Consider the following 20717-nt stretch of genomic DNA (forward strand, 5'->3'; position numbering starts at 1 on the left):
TAATTTTTATTTTGGTCTTTTCCTTTTCTTCATCCTTGCTGTAAAAGTTAACTGTTTACCAACCTGATCTGATAGAGAGCTACTGTTTTCTGATTATTGCCTACCTATTCGTCTCCTTGCTCAGGGCTTTGTAGCCCTTTTCCTGTTTTTTTTTTTTTTTTCCTTTCAGGTATGACAGCCTTCTTGAGGATTTCTTGTGGGGAGAGGGGTCCTGTGGTGATGAACTCCCTTAGCTTCAGTTTATCTGGGAAAATTTTTATTTCTCCATCATATCTGAAGGAGATTTTCGCTGGATAGAGAATTCTTGGTTCGAACTTTTTGTTTTTTGTGTTTTTGAATATATCATTCCACTCTTTCCCAGCCTGTAAGGTATCTGCTGAGAAATCCACTGAAAGCCAGATAGGTGTTCCTTTGTAAGTTATTTTCTTCTGTCTTGCTGCCCTTAGTATTTTTTCTTTGTCATTGACTTTTGCCAGCTTTACTAGTATATGCCTTACAGTAGGTCTTTTTACATGAACATAGTTGGGTGTTCAAGTAGCCTCTTTCATGTGGATTTCCGTTTCCTTCTCCAGGTTTGGGAAATTCTCCGCTGTTATTTCTTTGAACACACTTTCTGCTCCATTCTCCTTCTCTTCCCCCTCTGGAATACCTATAATCTTTATGTTGCATTTCCTAATTGAGTCAGATATTTCTCTGAGAGCTTCTTCATTTCTTTTTCATCTTAGTTCTCTCTTGTCCTCCCTCTGAAGCACTTCTGTAGTACTGTCTTCTAAATTGCTAATTCAGTTCGTATTGTCACTTTTGCTGTTTAGAGAGTACAGAATTTTATCTCATCCATTGTGTTTTTCATCTCCAACAATTTGGATTGTTTCGTCTTTGTAGTTCTAATCTCTTGTGTGAAGAAGCTCCTGAATTCATTAATTTGACTTCCTGTGTTTTCTTGTAACTCATTGAGTTTTTTTTATGATAGCTATTTTGAATTCTTTGTCACTTACGTTATGGATTTCTGTGTCTTCAGGGTTCGTTTCTGGGTACTTGTCATTTTCCTTCTGGTGTGGAGATTTAATATAATTTCTCATACTGCTTGATGGTGTGGATTGTTGCCTCTGCATAGTTATTATTTGGTTGCTGCTGCCACATGCCTCCACTGGATGGGGCTCAGGTGCTGTGTATTCTGGGCCCAGCACAACCAGGGGCTCCCCAGCTCCGGCCACTGAGTGCTTTTCTCACTGTGTGATGCTCTGCCTGATGGCAGATCTGGAGCATTGGGCAGGGGAAGGGGTGCTCTCCTTCCCCTGTGCTTCTCTCAGCCTCTGCTTTTCTCTCTGTGCAGAGCTCTGGATGATAGCAGTACTGGAGTGCCAGATGGGGGAAGGGGCACTTTCTTATACCTGCATGCCTCCCCCAACTGATGCCTCTCTCTCTGCGTGGTGCTCTGGGTGCTCATGGGGCTCCATCAGCTGCCACTTCTCTCTCCGTGTGGTGCTCCTGGCGATTGAGGCCTGGAGCGTGGGGCTGCAGCACCGTGCAGGGACGAGGTGTCTCTTCCCAGCTGCACACTTACCCCAGCCGGCCCCTCTCTCACTGTGCCGTGTTCCTGGCCATCCTGGGTTGGAGTGTGGGGCCCGAGCACCAGGCAAGGACGGGTTGTTTCTCCCCAGCTGCACACCTCCCCCAGCTGGCCCCTCACTCATATGCCATGTTCCTAGTGATCATGGGGCTGGACTGCGGGGCTGGAGCGCCAGGGGGATGGGGTGCCTCTCCCCAGCTGCACACCTCCCCCAGCCAGGCCCTCTCTCATTGTGCCATGTTCCTAGTGATCATAGGGCTGGAGTGTGGGGCTGGAGCACTGGAGGGGATGGGGCGCCTCTCCCCAGCTACGCACCTCCCCCAGCCAGCACCTCTCTCACTGTGCCACCTTCCCAGTGATCGTGGGGCTGGACCATGGGGCTGGAGTGCCGGGCAGGGATGAGGTGCCTCTCCTCAGCTGCACACCTCCCCCAGCCAGCACCTCTCTCACTGTGCCACCTTCCCAGTGATCGTGGGGCTGGACCATGGGGCTGGAGTGCCGGGCAGGGTTGAGGTGCCTCTCCCCGGCTGCACACCTCCCTCAGCTGGCCCCTTTCTCTCTGCACTGTGCTCCTTGTGATCACGGGGCTGGAGCACTGGGTGGGGACGGAACACCTCTCCTCAGCTGCTCACCTCTCCCCGTTGTGGCCCCTCTCTCCACGGAGCTACTGCCAATCAGCTTCCACTTCCTCCAGAGGATCCAGCCCCCCCCCCCCCCGCCTTCTTCAGATGTATGGCTGTGTGGGTCTCCCACACGCCTTTTGTGTTGTGTGTATGTCCTCTGTTGGTCTCTGAATGTCCTTTTGGTTGTATTTTAGAGGGGCGAGTCCAAGAGAAGAGCTCACTCCACCATGATACTGATGTCACTCTCCTCTCTGGCTCTCTTTCTGTTTCTATTTGCATGGAGTATCTTTTTCCATCCCTTCACTTTCAGTTTGTGAGTTTCCTTAGGTCTGAAATGTGTCTCTTGCATGCAGCATATATATTGGTCTCTTTTTTTTTTAATCCATTCAGCCATCCTGTGTCTTTTGATTGGAACATTTAAAGTAACTATTGATCGGTATGTACTTATTGCCATTTTGTTACTTTTTTTCTGGATGTTTTTGTAGTTCTTCTCTTTTCCTTTCTGTTCTTGCTCTCTTCCTTTGTGATTTGATGGCTTTCTTTAGTGTTATATTTGGATTCCTTTCTCTTTATTTTCTGTGTATTTATTATAGGTTTTTGGTTTGTGGTTACCATAAGGTTCATATATATTAACCTATTTAAATAGCAATCTATATTAAGTAGATGATCTCTTAAATTCGACCTCTTAGTAAAAGCCCTATACTTTTACCTACCACCCGACGTTTTATGTTTTTGACATCATGTTTTATGTCTTTTACTTTTGTGTATCCCTTAACTTCTTATCATAGTTAGTACTTTTAGTACTTTTGTCTTTTCACTTTTATACTAGCTTTATAGGTGGTTGATCCACTACCTTTACTGTATATTGTCTTTACCAGTGATATTTCTTCTTTGATAATTTTCTTATTCCTATTTGTGGCTTTTTCTTTTCCACGTAAATAAGTTACTTTAACGCTTCTTTTTTTTTTTAAGATTAGCACCTGAGCCATCATCTGTTGCCAATCTTTTTTCTTTTCTTCTCCCCAAAGCCCCCCAGTACATAGTTGTATATTCTAGTTGTGAGTGCCTCTGGTTGTGCTACGTGGGACACCACCTAAGCATGGTCTGATGAGCGGTGCCATGTCTGTGCCCACGATCTGAACTGGTGAAACCCCAGGCCACTGAAGTGGAGCGTGCAAACTTAACCACTTGGACACAGGGCTGCACCCCCTTTAACACTTTTTATAAGGCCAGTGTAGTGGTGATGAACTCCCTGTTTGCTTGTCTGGGAAACTCTATCTCTCCTTCCTTTCTTAATGATAACCTTGCTGGATAGAGTGTTCTTGGCTCTAGGTTTTTTCCTTTCAGCACTTTGAATGTATCGTGCCACTCCCTTCTAGCCTGTAAGGTTTCTGCTGGGAAGTCAGCTGATAGCCTTATGGGGTTTCCCCTGTATGTAACTTGTTGCTTTTCTGTTGCAGCTTTTAGAATTCTCTCTTATCTTTAATTCTTGGCATTTTAATTATAATGTAAAGGAATTCTGGTATAAAATACTTTGTAAAGCTATTAATCCTTAAATTATATTGGAAATTGATTTTTTAATACATTGTATTAGTTATTGTAAAATAGTTCTCATATTCTCCTGGTTAACATGTCCATTTTTAAGTCCTCTTTAAGAAGATTTTGTGTTCATTTCTTTTCTTTTTTTTTTTTTTGAGGAAGATTAGCCCTGAGCTAACATCCATGCCCATCTTCCTCTACTTGATATGTGGGATGCCTGCCCCAGCATGGCTTGCCAGGTGGTGCCTTGTCCGCACCCTGGTCCGAACTGGTGAGCCCTGGGCCACCAAAGTGGAACGTGCGCACTTAACCACTGCACTACTGGCCGGCCCCAGTGTGTTCATTTCTTTTTATCAGACATTACCAGTTACCGATCTCTTTGTGGATTTTTACAACCATCTGCCAAAGCATTTCTGCTATTAAGCAGTCTGCAAAAGTGCTCATTTGCTCTTTTTCCTAAAAGCCTATTCCAAGCCTTCTCTTGTTCCATGGACATTTCTAAAGGCATTTCTAACTTTAAGAAGTGTGTTTCATATAATTTTAATCTACCTCCTCTGTTCTTTTTCTCTTTTATGTTATTTTCTTCTTTTTAGTGTAATTTATCCTTTATTTAATAACAAGAGATTTAACTTTATACATCGGGATTTAAATATTCATGTTTTTTATCCAAATCATCCATTGTTTGTTTAGTAAATCAATAAATGAATTGTATTGATTATATTTTCTTTCCAACTCCACCCCTAGCAAATACTTGGAAATAAATTAATTCATCTCTAGTTTAGGTCTTGCATTTTTAAAAGCCTATAGAAAAGCTGTAGAGAAGAAGAACCAAAATGGTTAAATGGATAATTATGAGTTTTTAAATATTTGATGTTTGTAATTTTATATTTATGCTTTACTTTGGGTGTGCTTGTCAAGCAATTTATAATAATCAGACAAAATACAAGGTCCAAAGATTTACTGAGTGTCAGATCTATGCGAAGAAGTGACCTTAGTTGTCCCAGTCTTCTGTGAGGTCATAGGAAGCAAGAATAGTTTTAGCATTTGTCAGAAGGTTGGCATGAGATATTTTAGGATAAGAAGTATCAATCATCTAAATACGTAAAATTTCTAAAATATGGACTAGGATGAAAGGAAATTCCTGGACCCTCTATTTGTAATTTGTTGTTTGGTTAATCTCTTTGGTGATGGTTCATTCATTTTATGCAGCAGTTGCTTAGCAGGTGGATACTCTGTGCTGGGCAGAATGCTAACATTTAGTGAAACAGTCCTGGATGAAGAAAACAATGGCCACAGGATTAGCTTTCCATTTGAGGTTTTTCCCCCTTATATTTTCTCTGTAAAGGAATGCATTAAAAAAGGTATATCCAAATTAATTTTAAGTTAGTCTCATAAAGAGACTAATGGTGCAATTGAAGTCAGTTATCTTGTTACACTGAAAAATGACCTAGTGGTAAATATAAAATTAAAACAAAGGTATGGGGAAAAGTAGATGATGCTGGTGGGTGGTTAGATGGAGGAAAAGGGAGCTTATTGTAGAGGGCCTAGAAAATGAATGATGAGAAAAGAAAGTTATCAGACTGAATGAGAATGTAAAGAATATCAAAGTAGCCTCCTTTTTTTTTTTTTCCCTATTTAATGAGTTTGGTTAGTGGGTTGGTTAAACTTAACAAACGCTGATTATTAACAAATTTAACAAAAGCAATATTGCAAATAAAAAATATGAGGAAGACATGGTCCCCCACCCTGAACAAATCACAGCCCAATAAAAAATGCTACAACAGAGCTGCTAAGAATGTGCATTGTATGCAGAAAAGACGGAATGACTGTTGGTGGGAATGGGTGGGTGGTCCGTGAAATAACCACAGGGTTCTAGGCCTTACATGTTTTAAAGCCATCTGTATCAGTAAGAATTCTCCAGAGAAATGTTTTAAAGCCATCTTAAGCATCTAACTTAAATGTATTTTTATGTTGTTAATATTAGGCCGGAACGTTGAAAAGCCCTAAGTTAAAAATGAATTCAAACAAAATAAATCCTCTGAGGCAAAATTCAATTAGGCAGCCACCTGATTCTTTTATTGCAATATATTTCTTTCTTTCTTTCTTTCTTTATTTGGGGAGAAGTTTCTAATTTCACTGAACTTATTTTGTTATGAGCTGTATATTACTAGGCTTCATGGTCATCCAGAAGCACACTGATCTTTCCTTGGCTCCTTGGAGCTCTTACTCTTTGTATGGTTGCTTTGTCCCCTTGACATCTCTTACATAGTTTGCTTTTAAAGTTGTAAGCTTTTTACTTTTTGCCTGTGTATGTGTGAACTTTCTGAGGGCAGCAACCAAGTAGCGTGCTTCTTTTTGTCTACCTGGTGCCTGACACAATGTAAGATCATATAGGGCAAGTATCTTAAAATTTGGGATTATCAGTTATTAAATTAATTAAACAAGGAGACCATTAGACTGAGGTGACTCTAATGCCATCAGCCTGCATAAGCAAACCAAAATCTAAGTCTATAAATGCCTCAAGGTTGCGAAGTTGAAACCCAAGGACAACCAATCACAAGCAACCAGCTAGGCTTTAAGCTACGGCCAGTGATTCATTGCCTTACTTTGCTTCTGCCTTTTCTCCATGAAAGTCTCTCCCTGAGCTCCTGTCATGGGGACGCTCCTAACTGCTTTAGTGCCCAACTGGAACTGATATTCACTCAGATAAACTCTTAAAAATTTTTAATCTGTCTCAGTGTGTCTTTTAACATATTTATCTATCTTGGTTCCTCTCCTTTATACCTTTTCCAGCTTTTCCACAGCCTATAAAAAACAAAACAAAACAAAAGCAGGACTGTAAAACTCTGCTTAAACAGAAGCCTTTTTGACGTTTGTCTTGGCCCACGTTGTCCATGTCCCAGCACAGTTTTATTGCCCCCTGGACTGTCGTAGCATCATATACATACTTCTATTACACCACGTGTTTCAAGGCTTTATAATTTTGTTTTTGTGCCTGTTTTCCAGTAGATTTGTATGTTCCTTGAGAGTAAGAATAATTGCATTATTTGCCCTCATGTCTCCAGTGCCTACCGTTATGCCAACTAGTCTAGGAGTAGGTACTCAACAGATGTTTGCTGGCTGAATAAATTAATCAATAGATTTCTCAGGTGTAATTTCTTTTAGGTAAATTTCATCTGATTTCTAAGTTAGGAAGAGTGGAAAAAACTGTGGAAGCTCACTGTGGAGCAGTGCTTGCTGGAAGGTGGAACTATGAAGGAACAGCGTTAGTTACAGGTGAGTTGTCTGCAAAAATGACATTTTAAATTAATGTTGTAAAGAAAAATTTCCAAAGGAACAGAATATTTTCATTTAGCAATAGTATCTTTCACTAATAGCGAATAATTGGCACAGTGTTGGTCTAGACTGCTATATAATGTTGTAATTCAGAATGTCATCTTAATTATTAGTTTTCTTATATGACTGATGGAGAATGTTCTGTCAAAGGAGGCTTTTGGAACAGTCAAGTATGGGTAAATTAAAGTTGTAATTCTTTAGCATTTTAAAATTCAAAATATTCCCCTTTAGCTGACCTTTATCGTCCTTCCACCTCTCTCCCATCTTCTGCTCTACTGCAAGTGTTCTCATCTTCACATATTGTGTTATCTGTTGCTGCCTAGCGAATGACCACAGAAGTGAGTAACTTAAAATAATAAAGATGCATTCTCTCCCAGTTTCTGTGAGACAGGGTACAGTTTAGCTGGGTGGTTCTTTCCCAGACCCGTGAATTTGCATGGGGCTGCAGTCCAGTGAAGGCTTGACTGGGGGCTGGAGGACCTGCTTCCAAGGTGGCTCCCTCATGTGGCTGTGGGCAAGAGCTCTTAGTTTCCCTCTGACTGTTGGCCGGAGGCCTTATTTCCTCACCACGTGGGTACTCCATGGGGCTGCTTGTGTATTCTAACAGCAGGACAGCTGGCTTCTCCCCAAGTGAGTGAGCCGAGAGAGAGCAAGATGGAAGCCACAGTGTAGTTCGTGACTTGTCCTTGGAAGTCATACTCCATCATTTCTACCACATTCTGTTAGAAGCAAGTTACTAATTATAACCCACACTGAAGGAGAGAGAAAGTCAGCTCCACCTCTCAAAAGGAGGAATAACAAAGAATTTGTGGGTATATTTTAAAATACCACACTTAGCCCCTGGACCTTCTGTAGGACTTTTCTTAGTGAGTTGTCCCTCTCTTGCTTGTTTTTTCAACTTCTCCTTTTCCAGTGGTTTTTTTTTCAGTGTATAAATGTGTTCAGATGTCATCCATCTTGAAAATTGAAGAGAAAGAAATAAAAATCCCTCCTTTAACAAATAATTCTCTCTAGCTACAACTTCCTCTTTCTTTCTTCCCCTTTCAGGCAAGCTGTTCAAAAGAGTAGTCTGGGGCTGGCCCGGTGGCACAGCGGTTAAGTTTGCATGCTCGGCTTCAGTGGCCTGTGGTTCACCAGTTCAGATCTCGGGCACAGACCTATGTACCACTTATCAAACCATGTTGTGGCAGGTGTCCCACATATAAAATAGAGGAAGACAGGCACGGATGTTAGCTCAGGGCCAATCTTCCTCAGCAAAAAAGAAAGAAAAAAGAAAAAACAAGAATAGTTTACTACTTCACTCCAGTCCTCAACTCACTGGAATTTGGCTGCAACTCTTCTTATTACACTGAGAGGACTTTTCTTAGAATTCTAGGATGGAGATTTCAGTGAAAATGAAAGCATTATTTGAATAATATACTCATAAGTCTTCTAAGATTAAAGGAAAAAATAAAAATTTTTGTTATGGAAGTTAGGCTACTTTGGTAAAATTGTCTCAAAGTAATTTCAGTTAAATTTTAGTTATGAAGCCCTATAATTTAATTAGAGTAAATCATGTATGAATTTTAAATATGCATTAATATAGATATGCTGATTTTTATATGCAAATTAATGTTTAAATTTATTTCTTATAGATAAAAATATCTATTACTATTTTCTCTTTACAGTTGGAGAAGATGGACAAATAAAAATCTGGTCAAAGACTGGGATGCTAAGATCAACTTTAGCTCAGCAAGGTATGTATTATAATCAATAAAAATGTCTTAACATTTTCCCTTAAGAACAGTCTAATATAGTTCCTAAGACTGATTTGGTCAGGTTCAAAACCTGAAATCTTTACTTCTATTTACCTTTTTTCCTCTTCCTTTCCATTTTGCCTGATGGGCCATGGTAACTGTATTATTTGAGCCAAGAAATATCGGAAAGTACAGGGGCTTTTTCTTTGTTAGTGAGTCCATATCAATGCAGTTACGGGCTAATGATTCTTTTTAAAATAATTCCGAAGCATCATGAGCATATCCTATAGGACTGGGTGTCTAGTTAAGTAAATAATAGTAATAGGACACATTAAGAGTATCTGCTTACTTAAAAAGTCCTAATAACTTCATAATATTAGCACCTTTTCTAAATTATGTTGTACATTTCATTTCTGTACTAATGGAGGGCGGCAGACACCCTGACAATGCAAAACTTGGTGAACTACGACTGCTTAGGGCAGCAGCTCAGGCTTCCATGTTGATTGAGAAGTGCCTGTAAAGTCAGGCCAGTGGTCATTCCTGTTGAGATTTAGATAACATATGATTTTTTCTGTATAGCAAATTTATTTTCCTAATTAGGTGTTACCTAGGAACAATAAAGCAGTTTTAATGTTGACCTGAACACATATCAACGGATCTTCAGAGACACATTCCCAAAAAGCTTGTTGACTATTCTTCAGAATTATGTGATAAAGTCATATTGTGAAGCATTTCCAATAACTGACTTCCAAAAATTTCCAGATTTCATTTTTTTTTTTTGAGGAAGCTTGGCCCTGAGCTAACATCTGTTGCTAATCTTACCTTTTTCCTTTTTTTTCTCTCCCCGATGCCCCAGTACGTAGTTGTGCATCCTAGTTGCAAGTCATTCCGCCATGTGGGATGCTGCTACAGCATGGCCTGATGAGTGGTGCTAGGTCTGTGCCCAGGATCCAAACTGTGAATGCCAGTCTGCAAAGCAGAGCACACGAGAACTTAACCACTCGGCCACGTGGCCGGCCCCTCCAAATTTCCTTTTTAATATCATTGTTTACTCTTACGATAGTGTTAAAATTGTTCCAATCTTTCTAGCTACACATTAATCAAATATTAGCAAAGGTAGCCAGAAGTACTAGGTAGGGGTTAAATCTTTGCTACAGATAATCTCCAAGTGGAATATTTATCCATGAGTAGAAAATTTAGAGTTCATAGAAGCATTCATCGGTGAATTTCAGTTAGAAAAAAGTCAGTATATTGTTACTTTAGTAATAAAATGTACCTTTAGAAAATAAATTTTATTTTTTTACTCTTCTGGTGGGCAGAAGGATTTGTTTTTTACTTTATAATTTTTGTTAGGGCTAATTCTTTGCCATTCTCACTTTGGGATGTCTGACTTATGAACACCTGGCAGAATTCTTCAAGAGATCACCACCCCCTAGGAGCTGTGGCTACAGTTCTTTTCAGCTGTTGCTGCTGTGGAGATACTCCTTTTTCCTTTCTTTTCTCTTTTATTAAATTTGTTGTCTACAGAAGACACAGATATTCAGAAAAATGCTGAAAGTTTATCTCACTACTCACTGTAGTAATCTGAATTCTTGCCTAAGATCCTTCACCAATGCCCCCCTAAGGCTCCTTCTGTTTCCTTAAATTCTTCCCAGTCATCTCCTTCCCTTTTACTACCTTTGCATCCACCATTTTGGGCTTTCCACAATCTGCAGGTGAAACTTAGAATAAGTCGTTTAAATAAGCATTGTTCATCATAGAGGGTAGGTGACTAGTGCTGAGTTCATTACTGTAGTTTACCTGTAGAATGGGTTTGGAAACCAAATTGCTACTTATTTTACTCTTTTAGAGAAAATACATTGTTTCCAAACTTGCAAAGGCAGTTTGAAAGCACAATGTGTTAATAAATTAAGGACTTCTTATAAATCAGAGGTTATAAATAGATGGCCTGTGGGCTGAATCTGGCCCATCAGTGTGGTACAGGCCCAACGTTAAAAATCAGAACCAGGGGCTGGCCCCGTGGCCAAGTGGTTAGGTTTACCTCCTCCAAACCAAAACCACAAGGATATCACCTCACACCTGTCAGAATGGCTGTCTTCAAAAAGACAAGAGATAACAAGTGTTGGAGAGGATGTGGAGAAAAGGGAACCCTTGTACACTGTTGGTGAGAATGTAAACTGGTGCAGCCACTATGGAAACCAGTATGTTCCTGAAAAAATTAAAAAGAGAAATACCATATGAGCCAGCAATTCTGCTTCTGAGTGTTTATCCAAAGGAAATGAAATCACTACCTCAAAAAACTATCTGCACCCCTGTATTCAGTGCAGCAGCCTTTACAGCAGCCAAGACATGGAAGCAACCTAAGTGTCCATCAGTGGATGAATGGATAAGGAAAATGTGTATATATACAGGGGAATGCTATTCAGCCATAAAAAAGAAAGAAATCCTGCCATTTGTGACAACATGGGTGGACCTTGAGGGCATTATGCTAAGTGAAATAAATCAGAGAAAGACAAATACCATATGATCTCACTCATATGTGGAATCTAACAAAGTTGAACTCATAGATACAGAGAGCAGATTGATGATTGCCAGAGGTGGAGGGGGTGAGGGGCAAAATGGGTGAAGACGGTCAAAGGATGCAAACTTCCAGCTGTAAGATAAGTAAGTCCTGGGCCGGCCCCGTGGCCCAGTGGTTGGTTGTACGCTCTGCTTTGGTGGCCCAGGGGTTCGCCAGTTCAGATCCTGAGCACTGACCTGGCACTGTTTGTCAGGCCGTGCTGAAGTGGTGTCCCACATGGCAGAACTAGAAGGACCTACAGCTAGCGTATACAACTATGTACTGGGGGCTTTGGGGAGAAGAAGAAGAAAAAAAAAAGATTGGCAACAGATGTTACCTCGGGCCCAACTTTTAAAAAAAAAATCAGAATACTTCACATACAAATTTGGATTTCTGGTGTCTTTTGAAAACTTAGAAGATGTGGCAACATTAGATTTGCTTTCCAGAATAAATACAGTCATGTGGAGTTCAGTAGTGGCTGCTCTGCTGTAGTTGGATTTTAAGCTGCTGTTACTTTTCACACTCTACCTACTTTATTCGTTTGTTACATTGTAGAACACAATATAGGTCTCTGAAGGGATTTGAGTTTGCAACCCCTGCTTTCAATAATTGGGTCATAACATTGTGATTGTTCGTATGTATCTTGCAGGGAGCACTTAAATCTTATTTCACTTTTAAGTGTCAATTTTTAATAACACATTCACATGGTTCAGAATTTAAAGCATAAAAAAGGGTGTAAAGTTACCTTTTAAATACTACTCCTGTCTCTCATGTTACCCTGTCTTCCAGCCACCCAACAAACATTCCCAAAGGCAACTGGTGTTACCGTTTTCTTGTGTAGCAAATGTTTTTATATATTCTTTTTTTTCTTTTATAAACAATGGTTGCATACTATATCTGCTACAGAGTGTTCCTTGTTTTTTGTCAATTGAATCATGAACTATCTTGGACATAGTTGCATATCAGTAACTAAAAATCTTCCGTAAATTGTTTTCCAAATGAACGTACGATTTCATATTCCCACTAGAAATATATAAAGCTTCCAATTTCTCCACATCCTCAACACCTGTTATTGTCATCCTCGTGAGTGTAAAGTGGTATCTCATTGTAGTTTTGATTTGTATTTCCTTGGTGGCTAATATGTTGTATATCTTTTTATATGCTTATTGGCCATTTGTATATCTTCTTTGGAGAAGTGTCTTTTCAAATCCTTTGCACATTTTTTAATTGGGTTGTCTCTTTATTGTTGAGTTGTAAGTTCTTTATATATTCTCATTAATACACTCCTATTAGATATATGATTTGCACTTACTTTTTTTTTCCCATTTAGTGAGTTTCATTTTCACTTTCTTGATGGTATCTTTTGAAACAAAAATTTTGATGAAGTTCAATTTACCTGTTTTTTTTCTTTGATTGCTTCTGCTTTTGGTGTCAAATCTAAGAAACCATTGCCTAATCCAAAGTCATGAATATTTACACCTATATTTTCTTCTAAGAGTTTTATCGTTTTAGTGCTTACATTTAAACCTATGACCCATTTTGAGTTAGTTTTTGTGTATGGTGTTTTTTTTGGAGAGGGATGTGTGGTGCTCCTTTTTTTCCCTTCCTCCCAAGTAGGTGGGAATAGGATTCTCTTAAAAGCTAAAAATACAGATTATATCATATAATATAGGTAATTTTATTATACATTCATTATATCATGTAATGATATTTTCTATCAACATTCCAAATTTCCTTATCAAATGGCTATGAAAGGGCTGATCATCTTTCTCCTCTTTGAAGCTTATTTATTCTTCTCACTCAAGGTTTATGTTAATTATGAGATTAATGAACAAGATTAAATTAGATATATTTTCTTATTTTACTTATTGGTATTTCAACTGAGTAATCTGATTTACTGTGGAACTATGCATGTAATGTTTGAATTTTTGATCATTGGTGCCACTTGCACTTTGCTGGAAGGCCTAGATTTCTCCTGTTTTATCTTTGGGAAAAATCATTAAAGAAGTTGAGTTATAATGGCATTAACGCTGAAGGAAAAACCCCTGGTTATTTATGAGTTATTTGTTAGAGACTACAAGTTTTGAGGGTGATTATAAACCTGAATTATTGAGAGCTGCATGCTCAAGGATCAAGTAAGAAGGCTAAGATAGGTGAAGGTGGGAGACTACTGCCTCTTTTGAGGAGAAAAACTAAATTTTGGAACAAAAATGAAATAACATAAGCCTGAATTATTGTAAAACTTGGAATTCAGTAACCTGTCCTGAAAGCATCCTTGTGATTTTTACGACATGAATATGTTAATTATACTTATTCCTTGATGAATAAAAATTAATTCCTGAGTTCATTTCTTGATGATTGGAACTAAATATTCTGATAGAAAAAGTCGCAGTCATCACCTTCTCCTCTAATAGAAGAAGCATTAATTCCAAGTTTTTGGGGGAAAATTTGACTTAGTTTAAAAATGACTTTTACTGGTGCCTATGAGAAGTTATTTTTCCTTATTAAAGAAAAATAATATGTAGGCTGGGAATTATTATAATTAAGCCTTATCTTGTGTTACATTGTGTATTTTAATTACAGGTTAAAATTGGAGTAGAGTATACTGCAAACCTTTTTCTTTTGAGGAAGATTAGCCCTGAGCTAACATCTGCCACCAATCCTCCTCTTTTTGCTGAGGAAGACTGGCCCTGAGCTAACATCCATGCCCGTCTTCCTCTATGTTATATGTGGGACGCCTACCACAGGAGGGCGTGCCGAGTGGTGCCATGTCCACACCCGGGATCCAAACTGGTGAACCCTGGGCTGCTGAAGCGAAATGTGCGAACTTAACTGCTGTGCCACCAGGCCGGCCCCACTGCAAACGTTAAGGACATTTCGTCCACACTGTATTCAAATGGAAGAATGGAATGACAAAACATAGAACCTGTCTATAATGAATTTAGTAAAGGAAGTAAACCGGAAATAGAAGGCAGAGTGTGCTGTTTGCTATAAGGTGCTATGGGAGGATAGGAAGGCAGAAATTAGTGCTTTGGGGGAGAGGAAGTGTTAAAAAGGCTTCCCGGCAAATATTGCAACTTCTTTTGACTGTGCTTTGAGAAATGAAGAAATTAGGTAAGGAAATAGGCTTGTTGGCAATGGAGTGGAGCTATGGAGGAAATTAGATGATCAGAAGCATAGAGGCAGAACAGCATAAGGCGTGGAAGTCAGGCAAGTGGCAGCAGACTCCTTGGGCCGGGATGTGGGCTGTGTGAGGGATAGTACTGCCAGAGGGATCAAGATACTGGTCGTCTTGGATGCTAAATGAAGAGGCTTGGGGTTTATCCTATAAGTATACAAAACCTTTTAAGAAATTGAGCGGGGATAGTAAAAGATATGGGCTGTCTTTTAGGAAGATTACCTTAGCAGTAATATGTAGGATAAATTCGAGGAGATAGAAGCTAAATGGCGGTGGCCAGTAAGGAGCTGACTGAGATGTTCTATGCCAGCATGGACTGAGGCTTGAGCAGAGGCAGTGATGATGGCAGTTGAAAAAAGTGAAGAGTTCTCAGTGACTGAGACGAGTGAATACCCTGTAAGAGGTAAAGAGTTCAGAGGGAAGGGTAAATGATGGGATATGTGGAAAGGGGTGACAGTTTTGACTATATAGAGTTTGAAGTTCTGGTGTGTCTTTGGGACAAGTGGAAATGTTTTGTTAGAGCTCAGAAGTGAAGGCTGAAATATTCATGTGAGAGTCAGTTACAGAAAGTTGAAATGTGAAAAGTGAAGCCGTGGGGGCGGTTGAGATCCCCAAGGGAGAGGTGGCTGAAGATAGAAACTAAAGAAACAAATGCGTTCATTTAAACTTTTTCTCTGTGCTGACCCAGTGACATACTAACCAAAAAGTTGCTTTTTTGTGGAATAAATCCCATTTGATTACTTATTGTTATTACATGTCCCTACAAATAGAATGAAAGGGAAATAATTCTTGGTTTTTGAATTCTTAATGATTTGGCAACCAAAAAATTGAGCACCTACTATGATGAACAACACAGTGAACAAATGGCTGCTTATTGCATTACAAAGTAATTCCTAGTGGTAGTAGCTAGCAGTGCTTGTATAGTGTCAGACTCTGTTCTGAGTACTTACGTTCACATATATTCACTCACCTATATTGCGTTCAAGGCAAAGACAGCCAGTGCTTCATCATAATAGTGAAGAGTTTATTTCAAAAGCATTCTTAAAAACATGCAAAAACAACATTTTTAGGGGATACTTTTTAGTATGAATGTGAAAAACATGGTATATTTGACCATGTACTTCCTTAAAACAATCGAAATACATTTTTGTCTCCTCTTCTGTGGTTTAAAATGCCTTCAACAGGTTGAAAGAATTTAGATAATTTGTTTTACACAGAGATAAGGGTCTGACATTTAACACAACCCCAGGTGCATGTGGTTTCTTAAAAAATGTCAAAAAGGTCACATGATCGTAGTGTACAAAGTCAGAAAAACAAGGTCTTTTTGAGTGTCTTAACTGAAATGGAGCATAAATAAAAATTCCCAATATAAAAAGCAAGAAATTATTTCATTAAAATAAAACCTCGTTTCTTGTCCACTTTTTAATGATGAAATTAATATCACCTTATTACATAATTTGCTAAACTTTTTGTTGTAAAGTTATCCAACCTGAAGGCTATATTTATTACTGCCATGCTGACTTTGCAAAGTGAGGCGGAGCACTGGGAATAATTCAGAACTTTAATAACTATGTTTTTAAAAACATTTCAAATATTCTGGATTTATTTTTAATACTATTGAGATGGATTTCATCATAATAGAAATCATTATTTTCTTATGAAGCTAATTCGTCCACTTTCAATAATTGCCTTCATCAGAACCACCCAAACTGGAAGTTGTACAGTGATGTAGTATGTCTCCTTTTGGAAAAGAAAGCATTCATATATAGAGTAGTTTCACGCTTAACATTTCATCATTAATGTAAGGGATGAATATCATGAAGACTTTTCTTAGTTCTTGAGGTTATACCCATTTTGAATATTGGTGGTTAGGAAGATTAAACTAATCAGACTTAGCTATTGATCTTTTTTACTTAGTGTTGCTTATTTATCATAAATAACCACATTTGTTTTTTGATTGAAGGAATGTAGTTAAAAACCATATTATGACAAAGGAATTACTTAATTTTTCCTCTATAAGCTTATGTTGTTTCATACTATAAGTTATTATATCTGTTCTTTAACATTATTACTGTTTAAAAAATTGTTTTATAAACAGGAAATGAATAACCTCCATGTCCCAACAGAGAAGATAAGTATTCTGAAGATTTATAAGTTTTATAAACAAGGAAATGGTGACACAGCTGACTTAATGGGGCCACAAATTCAATGTTAAGAGGACAAAAGACAAAAACGTCCCCGCTCCTCATCCTATACCCCGGCTGTGTCTTTTACCACAACTAAAGGGCTGGAGCCACATCCTGTGCAACCCAATGGGAGTTGGATTTATTGAATTATTTCCTTGCGGGTAGATGTTTGTATAGTTTAGTATACCCTCCAGGAAAGTGTAATTATACTGAATGTGCTCATGAAGATTTGATAGTCTATAATTAAAATATATAATTTACTTTTTTGCACAATAATTAGAACTATAATAATGGAAATAAAGAAGGTACCTATAATTGTACCATCCTATCAAATAACCTTTCGTCTGCTAATTCCTTCTAGTCCTCACCAAGAACCACATTTGAAATATCTGAAATTTTGGTTTACATTTTCTGGGGAGTTTATTAGAGTTGGGCTCTGTTCATTTGGAGATTTACTTTTGAAGCCCAGGTTAGCTCCTGGCTACTCCCAGAGAATATTCCAAGAGAATGTATTTACCAAGTACAGAAGAAGTGCCATGTGAGGTTGGCCATCTCATTGGCCATTTGAAGGTTCCTCTGATACACAACAATCCTAGATGTCATTGATATTTAAACAGGATATTTAGACCCAATATAATGTCGAACCTAAACTGTGGGAGGTATGCTTCAGGAATTTTTGGACTAGGTCTAAACTAGACTTGTTCACAATTAAATTATGTTCTAGTTAGGAAGAAAATGGCACAAAAGGAGTAGAGTGCCACTTGAACACAAGCATTTATCTTACTGAAATTTACTCCCTGTTGGTTACTGATTATTCCTTGTTGATTAGTATCAGGTGTGTTTTCTATTTAAATAAACAATTGAATCTTATTGATTGCCTATAAAGCTTTAGATGCAGACTTCATTTTACTGAGAAGGTAGATTCCTGAAAGAGTCACTCATTTATTCGCAGAAAGTCCACTGCTACAATAGTCTGACTTAGGAGTCCTGGACAATTTTTAAAAGCTTGGTTTTATAATGTGAGTGGGTTAGTATTTCATAGGTTAATTATATAACCTTGACTCCCTTTCCTAATGAATAGGTAACTGGGTCAGACAGTGGAGTACAGATAATTTAATGCTTTCAATAGATATGATATAAGTAGGCTCAAATAAAGTGTAGCCTTCCACAAGATATTAAGTAATCTAGAAAGTAATTTAGTTTAAAAATACTGTCCCTAATTTCCTATCCCAGGAAATTGAAAACAGTAGGAAATGTAATGTAGTTTATAGTATGGTAGGTAAATCAAACTTGCACCTTTCCCCTGGAAGTGGAGGCAACCTGGTTTGGGGGTATTTGAACCCTTCCTAGCCTAGCTTTCAAGCCAAAGCCACACTTGATAGTTAGCAAAACTTTCCCTAATCTGATATTTAATTTGCCGTTTATGAATTCATAGATGGGGAAGGATAAGTCGTTTTGGGGTAGGGTGATTTCTGTCCGTTAGACTAGTGCTTAAGCAGCAGATAAGGGGAGGTTCTGTTGCCTTCAGCAGCGTCAGGAATGGGAATTAATCTGTAAGGTGAGTATACCTTGTGTCTTTTTGTATGGAAATGTAAGTCAGTTTATGCATTGAGTCACTTTAAACACTGCTGCATGTTGCTGGGAAACGATATATCGTGACTTTTCTCATACCTCTTTATCTTAAAATGATGACGTACATTTATTTTATGTATTTCCATAGCACACTATCTTGAATTCCTAAACACTCCATATTTTCTCAGCAAGATCAAGATGCTTTAAAATATAGTTTGTAGGGACCAGCCCGGTGGCGCAGCAGTTGAGTTCGCACATCCCGCTTCGGCAGCCCGGGATTCGCCGGTTCAGATCCCGGGTACAGACATGGCACTGCTTGGCAAGCCATACTGTGGTAGGCGTCCCACGTATAAAGTAGAGGAAGATGGGCATGGATGTTAGCTCAGGGCCAGTCTTCCTCAGCAAAAAGAGGAGGATTGGCAGCAGATGTTAGCTCAGGGCTAATCTTCCTCAAAAAAAAAAGTTATTGTTTGTCACTTGTTCTCGGTGGATCTTCAATGGTCAATATTAACCTAGTTTGTGTTTCAATATCAGGCTGCACTTGTTTCAAAGGGCCACTGAATAAGGAGAAAACAAAATGACACCCCAAATTGATTTTTTGATCCGAACAATCTCTCTATAAGGCATAATAATTAAAGCTTATCAGTCTTTTTTTCCTTTCTTTTTTACAGGAACACCAGTGTATTCAGTAGCATGGGGCCCTGATTCGGAAAAGGTTCTTTACACAGCAGGCAAGCAGCTGATCATTAAACCTCTTCAACCAAATGCTAAAGTTTTACAGGTACTTCTCAGGCATTTGTAAATTGTTATTGGGCTCTGTGGGACTGCTAAGTGAGAGGTCACTTTCTTAGGAGTCCCTTTCTTCTGGGTGGTCTTTTTACAATCTGAGGCTTTTACGTGTATGGTTTTATTAGCCTTTTTTATTAGAAGAGGGAATATTTGGTTGTTTCCAAACAGGTTCACTTCCTCCTCATTCCAACTCCTGTTCCACTAGTGCGCTGTATACGCCAGTATATCATGAATGTGTTTGGAGTAACTAAACCGTCACATGGTTTTGCACGATAGGCATCTTTACATTTAGCAGAGTCAGCCTCGCATGTATAGATTTGAGACAGAGGACTAAATCATAAAACTAAGAGCTTGTTTAGACTGTGTTTACATCATTGCTAGCCTCTTTCTCCCCCTGCTCCTCCTCATCTGTTAAATACACTTGAGCTTTCTGTAAGACCCCAGCATTTTTTTAATATTTTGAAAATGGAGGGAGAGTCAATGTAATGTTTTGAACAAATTAGGTGTATATAATTTTACCAATTTGTATAGAAGCAGAACAATGGTGGCAGTTAAGACAAGTCAGGGTAGGGTAAATTAATGGAAAACCTTTAAGCCTATGTCCAGGATTTTGGTGTTTGATTCCAGTGTTAAAAGGCAGAGCCACTTTCCTCACGTTTTGGTAATGACACGTATAGTGTGGGCAATAGGAACACAGGCTTTGGAGTTAGGCACCGGGCGTGGTTCGAGTGTTCACTTATTTACCCATGTGCGACGTTAGGCCAGTTATAAAACGCCCTAAATTGCAAAGTGCATAGGACAGTGCATACAATAAGCACTCAATATAGAGTAGTTGTTGTTATGATGTTATTATGTCATCTGTACCTTTTACTTAGCCCCTAATAAGAGCCAACGAGGCCAGAAAAGTGATACAGAGTGACTAGGTTCTGCGTAAAGGATTTGGGCTGGAGATTGACCAGCTACAGCAGTTATAAAAGTGTTTTAAGAAGAAGCATCAGGTTTAACAGTTGAGTAGATAGAGGTTTGGAGGAATAAAGAGATAAAAATGACTTTCAGGTTCCATATTAATAACTTTTATGTAGATTATGCTATATATATTTCATATAGTCAATAGGCATTTACATTTTTACTGCGTGCAGAACACTCTGCTAAGATCTGTGGGACAAACAAGAAATAGAAGATACGAGTCCTTGCTCTTAGGCAGCTAAGGTAAAGAATTAGGACAAAGGGAAGAAGCTGGGAAAGAGGACTAGTTCTGACTGCCTTTAGTCAGGTCCTTCCATCCCACTTATACTCTGAAAATCTGCTTTGAAATTATACAGCAAAAACAGGCAAGGTGAATCTTTTAGTTTATAGTTATGTGATTTGTTTAGATACCTGTAATTAGGCTTACATAAATGAAACTCAGGGAGATGCTTATACCCCCACTGAGAAATTAAATTATAGTTTAGTGGTTCAGTAGAACCCTTGGGCCAGGAGGTAGTGGAGGGAAGGAAAAATATCCATTGCCAAAATTCAGCAAGAGTGAGGAGGAGTTTATAATTGGTAACTTAGTACAAATTTTCTATTCCTTTTGGAAAACTAAAGCTGCAGCAATTCTCCTTGGGTATAAACACGTACAAAAAGGA

The 20717-nt window shown here is 38.7% G+C and overlaps 1 protein-coding gene across 25 annotated transcripts in view; it reads left to right on the plus strand.

The window, feature by feature from the left end:
* The window catches only part of IFT80 (intraflagellar transport 80), a 139727-nt gene that overhangs the window by 22542 nt on the left and 96468 nt on the right, over nucleotides 1–20717 (plus strand). For 22 of the 25 annotated variants that reach the window (XM_014739573.3, XM_023623212.2, XM_070243024.1 and 19 more), the window contains 3 exons: nucleotides 6898–7008; nucleotides 8736–8804; nucleotides 18972–19081. In XM_014739573.3, the coding sequence (XP_014595059.1) occupies nucleotides 6898–7008; nucleotides 8736–8804; nucleotides 18972–19081 (290 nt within the window). Of the gene's footprint in view, nucleotides 1–6881; nucleotides 7009–8735; nucleotides 8805–18971; nucleotides 19082–20717 lie in introns of all 25 variants that reach the window. The other 3 variants (XM_070243034.1, XM_070243035.1, XM_023623217.2) reach the window with 1 other exon arrangement.

This window comes from Equus caballus, chromosome 19 (genome assembly GCF_041296265.1).
Source record: "Equus caballus isolate H_3958 breed thoroughbred chromosome 19, TB-T2T, whole genome shotgun sequence".
NCBI lineage: Eukaryota > Metazoa > Chordata > Mammalia > Perissodactyla > Equidae > Equus > Equus caballus.